The sequence below is a fragment of the Pristiophorus japonicus genome, chromosome 4, assembly GCF_044704955.1.
Source record: "Pristiophorus japonicus isolate sPriJap1 chromosome 4, sPriJap1.hap1, whole genome shotgun sequence".
NCBI classification, from domain to species: Eukaryota; Metazoa; Chordata; class Chondrichthyes; family Pristiophoridae; genus Pristiophorus; species Pristiophorus japonicus.
In genome coordinates, this window is record NC_091980.1 from 266,794,553 (window position 1) to 266,800,552 (window position 6,000).

The window sequence follows — 6,000 nt, forward strand, 5'->3', positions numbered from 1 at the left end:
TTGAAGTGTGTTCTTACATTTCTCCCTTTTTAATCACATCTCCTTAGCTTAGTACCATTAATACTTGATGCTGATATTGAGTACATGATGATGCAAATCTAGTTGGTAGCTTGACTAAAATGAAATTTTGCATCCAAATGTGGGTGGTGCATTTTTGTAGCTACCTGAAGGTTAACTTTTTTTTTGTTACTTTGCTTTACTACTTGGATTTCATTTGTTTTTAAAACTTCTATGGATAATTTAGTGGACTCAAATTCATGGAAAGGATTGTCACAACACCCAAGGTTCAGCAACTTGATTTCTAGAGGAGCTCCAACACCCTCCCGCCCCCAAATCTACATATTGTCCCTTGGTGGAGTCAGCTTCCATATGCACACAAACAACAGTCCAGCTTTATTTACCTCGCCCCTACCTGGCTCAACCCCATTGCTGCTGGGTTCAATGACCAATCTTCAATGAGCTTGAATTTCCTCTAAGCATAACAGTGACTACATCTAATTAAGTACTTTATACTTAGTGCTCTGAGGTCATGAAAGGCACTATATAAACGCAAGGGCCATCGACCTGAAACGTTAACTTTCCTTTCTCTCCAGACGCTGCCTGACCACCTGAGATTTCCAGCATTTTGTTTTTACATATAAAATGCAAGTCTTTTTTTTAGGTAAACAACGGGAAGACCAAAGTCATTGTCTTTCACCCCTGGCAAAAATTTCATACCCTTGAAGCTCCATCCTTCTCCCTGATCAGATGATTTGCAACCTCGGTATCATGTTCGACCCTTGCCTCTTGATCCCATATACTCTTCCACACAGCCTGACTACCTCCACCATCTCTTGGGTTGCCACCATCTGCTGCTGAAATCCTCATCCATCTTTGTCACCTCCACACTTGATTATTCCTATGCTCACCTATCCAGTCTCATCCTTTACCATTCATTAATTTCATCTCATCCAAAACTTTGCTGCTGACATCCTCTCAGCATCTACCCTATCAAGCCCCCTCAATGTCAACAACCTTTCCTCATAAGACAATCCCTTCATCCCAGGAATCAACCTAGGGAACCTTCTCTGAACTGCCTCCAATGCAAGTATATCCCTCCTTTAAATAAGACCAAAACTGTACACAGAACTCAAGGTATGGTCTCACCAACACCCTATACAGTTGTATCAAGACTTCCCTACTTTGGGGAGCGGCCAAGGAAATGGAGTTGAGTCCATGATCAGATATGATCTTATTAAATGGCACAGCAGGCTTGAGGGGCCAAATGGCCATCTCCTGCTCTCGTTCTTATATTCCATCCACCTTGCAATAAAGGCCAACATTCCATTTGCCTTCCTAATTACTTGGTGTACCTGCATGCAAACTTTACATTTCATGTACGAGGACACCCAGATCCCTCTACCGTAGCATTCTGTAGTCTCTCCATTTAAATAATAATTTGCTTTTGGGTTGTTCCTGAGCCACCTGATCCTGGGAACAGATATAGATTGATGTAATTAAGGCCTTTAGACAAGTACCAGAGGGCTGCTAGTGTCTATAAAAATGCACCTCCACATGAGTCACTACTTATCAGGAAAGTTGGGAGAGAAACTAAAGGTTAGCATGAATTTCTGTATGGATCTTGGGTACATCACTAGTGTACAATCATTGCTGAAATTTTTGGAATGGTCTTATTTTGATAGTGTAGACTGATCTTTTTATAAAATTTGTTTTTACATGACTACAAATCGAGTCAAACACATGCATCTTGTCTTAACTGCTTTCATACCTTATGGCAGAGGTCTGAATTCTATGTTTAAACTTATCAAAGGTAAAATGTCAACATAGAAAATAGGTGCAGGAGTAGGCCATTCGGCCCTTCGAGCCTGTACCGCCATTCAATGAGTTCATGGCTGAACATGCAATAACCTCAGTACCCCATTCCTGCTTTCTCGCCATACCCCTTGATCCCCCGAGTAGTAAGGACTACATCTAACTCCTTTTTGAATATATTTAGTGAATTGGCCTCAACAACTTTGTGGTAGAGAATTCCACAGGTTCACCACTCTCTGGGTGAAGAAGTTTCTCCTCATCTCGGTCCTAAATGGCTTACCCCTTAGACTGTGAACCCTGGTTCTGGACTTCCCCAACATTGGGAACATTCTTCCTGCATCTAACCTGTCTAAACCCGTCAAGACTAAATAGTTCAGCTATCAGTGGTTTCAACACATTTACTTAAATTTTAATCCACCAGCTTATTTTCAAACGTCTTAACACTCAAACTGTTAAGTTTTAGAATTATCCTTACTTTGTTTGGAATAATCTCAACATTCTGTGCTGCATCTGACAATCAAGTTCCTCCTTTTACCATGATGTCAGTAAATTTAGTGCTTATTTGTTGTCTTGATATCCCTTTAGTAATTGTACCTGACAACTATGCCATTTTTTCCTCAAGTTAATATTTTCAGTGAGGTATATGGCATTGAATTTCTTTATCACTACAATCAATGTTTTTTGTTGCATTAATTTTACAAATCAGAATTCTTTGCATGATCACATCCTATTCAAAAACACCATGTAAAAAAACAAATACACTTTATTCCAATATACAACTTCATATAAAAATAAGTATCCAAAATACATCTGAAACAGTGCACCTTTGTACATATTTGCATAGTTTAAGTTAGCTAAGGTAGTGCTTTGTACATTCAGTTGTAAATCTTTTGGTTAATAAATATCAACTTTACAGTCCATTTTTTTTTCTTGGATGCCAAGTTGGTTTAATTTTCTCCCCACAGTCTTAAAAAGATAGTATGACTTATGTAGTCTTGTATATCCATCGCCTTATTTTTGAGTAACACAAGTCACTTTTAATCACTTCTCGATCTCGAATATAGACAAGAGAGGACAAGAGCAGCAGCTCTGGAGGTTTATTTAATAACACCAAGTTTTCAGTTCTAAGCCCATCGTAATGCATCCAGTTGCCATCAATCATAAAAGCAGCAGAGTAATGGTGCTCCTCCTTGTTGAAAAGTGTTGCCCCCTCCAGTAGGTATCTAGGACCAAAGAGACAAGTTAGTTTTCTAAACGAAGAATACTTCTCTCTCCATCTTTTAAAACTATAAAATGTTAATGATTACCTCATGTTCTGCCAAGACTTTCCCAAAATAGATGCAAACAATGTTGGAGGTATTTTCTTGCTTTCCTGTTCAAATTCTTCAATGGTCCTTTATTTTTTTTTTTAACTTTGGACTACTGTATTTCTCCCTTCCCTATCAATGATCTTTAATTCTCCCCCTCTTCCCAAGACATTAAAATTCTTTGAAGGTTGAACAAAGTGTTAAAACATTCACCACAGTCCAAAAAGGCAACAATCTGGCTTCAGGTTTCTCAGGAGTACCACCATGAGGTTCTATTCAAGCAGGATGATGATGATTAGCCTCAATTTCTCTCCCCTCCCTATATAAACACAATTTCAGGTAATATTTGATCTGCTGACAGCTAAACAAAGAAAACTTGCTGAATGATTCAGGCAGTTTGCAGTGGTGTTTGGTATCCAAAATAACTTTAGATGCAAGGTTGCTGTTCTACTGCACTCTTGATTTTCAGAAATCCTGGTTACTTCTAACAACTTCTACACAAACTTCTAAACGGAACAATTTTGTCAATGATCACGTAACAAGCAGAATTATGCCATTCCCTTCAGTAGTATCTATTAGAGACATGTTGAGTAGGACATCAAATGTAGTAATCTCCAGATTACTCCCAGTGCCATGGACTAGAGTATTGGAATAGCAAGGTAAAACTGGTCAATGTGTGGCTGGAGAAATGGTGTAGGAGCTTCAAATACTTGGGGCATTGGGACCTGTTCATGATGGATGGGTTGCACCTCGAGCTGAGACCAATGTCCACAGAGAAGTTAACTAGTGTTGTAGGAGAGAGTTTAAAATAATTTGGCAAGGGTTGGGCACCAGGATCAAATATTTGAGGAGAAACAAGGTGCAGAGAAGACTAAAGAGCACTAGAGTAAAGAAAACTTCAGAAACAGGGAGGGATCAGACAGGGCAAATGCAAAGCAGTCTAAGATGGGTTTGGAGCACATATGTAAAGGCACAGTGTGGTAAATAAGGTTGGTGAGCTGCAGGCACAAGTCGCCACATTAGATTACGATTGTGACAGTAACTGAGTCGTGGCTCAAAAAGGGGAGGATTGGGAACTTAATATTCCTGGCTACAAGTTATTTAGGAAAGATGGGGAAGGGCAGGTAGCAATATTGATCAAATAAGCTATTATAGCATTGCAGAGGGATGTAGTAGTTGAGGGGACAAATCTAACAATTAGGAGCAGGAGGCGACCCTTTGAGCCTACTCTGCCATTCAGTAAAATCATAGCTGATCTTAGATTTCAACTCCACTTTCCCACCTGATTCCCATATCCCTCAATTCTCCGAGAGTCCAATATATCTCAGCCTTGAATATACTCAACGATTCAGCATCCACAGCCGTTTGGGGTAGAGAATTCCAAAGATTCACAAGTCAGAGAAGAAATTCCTCCTCATCTCAGTCTTAAATGGCCAACCCCTTATCCTGAGACTATGCTCCCTAGTTCTAGATTCTCCAGCCAGGGGAAACAACCTCTCAGCATCTACCCTGTCAATCCCCCTCAGAATATTGTGTTTCAATGAGATCACCTCTCATTCTTAACTCCAGGGAGTATAGGCCCAATCTCTCCTCATAGGACAACCCTCTCGTTCCAGGGATCAATCTAGTGAACCTTCATTGCAGTGACTCAAAAGGCATGGATGTTCTTTCTCAAGACCAAAGCTATGCTCAGTACTCCAGGTGTGGTCTCACTTCCTTAGTAAGATTTCCTTACTCTTGTATTCCAGCCCCTTGGCAATAAAGGCCAGCATGCCATTTGCCTTTCTAATTGCTTGCTGTACCTGCACACTAGCTTTGTGCTTGGTTAAAATTAAAGAACAATAGAGGAGCTATTATGCTACTGGGTATAGACTATAGGCTACCAAATAGTGCGAAGGAGATAGAGGAGCAAACTTGCAGGAAAATTACAGAATGATGCAAGAACTAGAGAGTAGTGATAATGCAATAGTAACTGTGTAAAGAGCAAAGAGGGGGAGGAATTCCTGAAATGCATACAAGAGAACTTTCTTGATCAGTGTGCTTCCAGCCCAACGAGGAAGAAAACAGTGCTGGATCTAGACATGTTTCAGTGGGGGAATATTTGGGGAACAGTGATCATATCAAGTTTAGAATAGTTATGGAAAAGGAATATCAAATGTAAAAATACTTAACTAGAGGAGGGCTAATTTCAGTGAGTTGAAAAGAGATCATGCTCAAGTGGATTGGAATCAAAAAATGGTAGGAGAAACAGTATCTGAACAATGGAAGGCTTTGAAAGAGGAGATGGTTCGGGTACAGAGCAGACACATTCCCAAGAGGGAATGGAAGGGCATCCAAATCTCCTTAGATGGCTAAAGCTATAGAGATTATAATGAGACAAAAAGGAAGCTTATGACTAGCTGAATACAGAAAGTACAGAGGATATCTAAAAAAGGAAAGAGGGGCAAAGAGTATATGAAAATAGATTAGCAGCCAACATAAAAGGGAACCCAAAAGTCTTTTAGAAACATAGAAATAGTAAAATGGTTGTTAAAAGGATGGGTGAAGCTGATTAGGGGCCAAAAAGGAGATCATCTTGTGGCAACAAAGGGCATAGCTGAGGTACTAAACAAGTAGTTTGCATGTCTTTTCATTAAAGAGAATGCTGCCAATGTTGTAGTAAAGGAGGTAATAGCAATATTGAATAGAATAAAAATAAAGGGGAGGTACTTAAAAGGTTGGCACTACTCAAAGTAGAGAGTCATCTGGTCCAGATAAGACACCTTCTAGGTTAAGGAGGGAAGTGAGGGTGGAAATTGCAGAGGCTCTAGCTACAATCTTCCAATCCTCCTTGTATGGCATTGGTGTCAGAGAACTGGGAGGATTGCAAATGCTACACACC

At 39.9% G+C, this 6,000-nt stretch overlaps 1 protein-coding gene across 3 annotated transcripts in view; it reads right to left on the bottom strand.

Moving 5' to 3' along the window:
- Window positions 1-2,557: 2,557 nt before the first annotated feature.
- Window positions 2,558-6,000, bottom strand: part of dorip1 (dopamine receptor interacting protein 1) — a 17,096-nt gene continuing 13,653 nt past the window's right edge. For all 3 annotated transcript variants that reach the window (XM_070879433.1, XM_070879434.1, XM_070879435.1), the window contains one exon: window positions 2,558-3,035. In XM_070879433.1, the coding sequence (XP_070735534.1) occupies window positions 2,798-3,035 (238 nt within the window). In that variant the 3' untranslated portion in view covers window positions 2,558-2,797. The remainder of the gene's footprint in view (window positions 3,036-6,000) is intronic.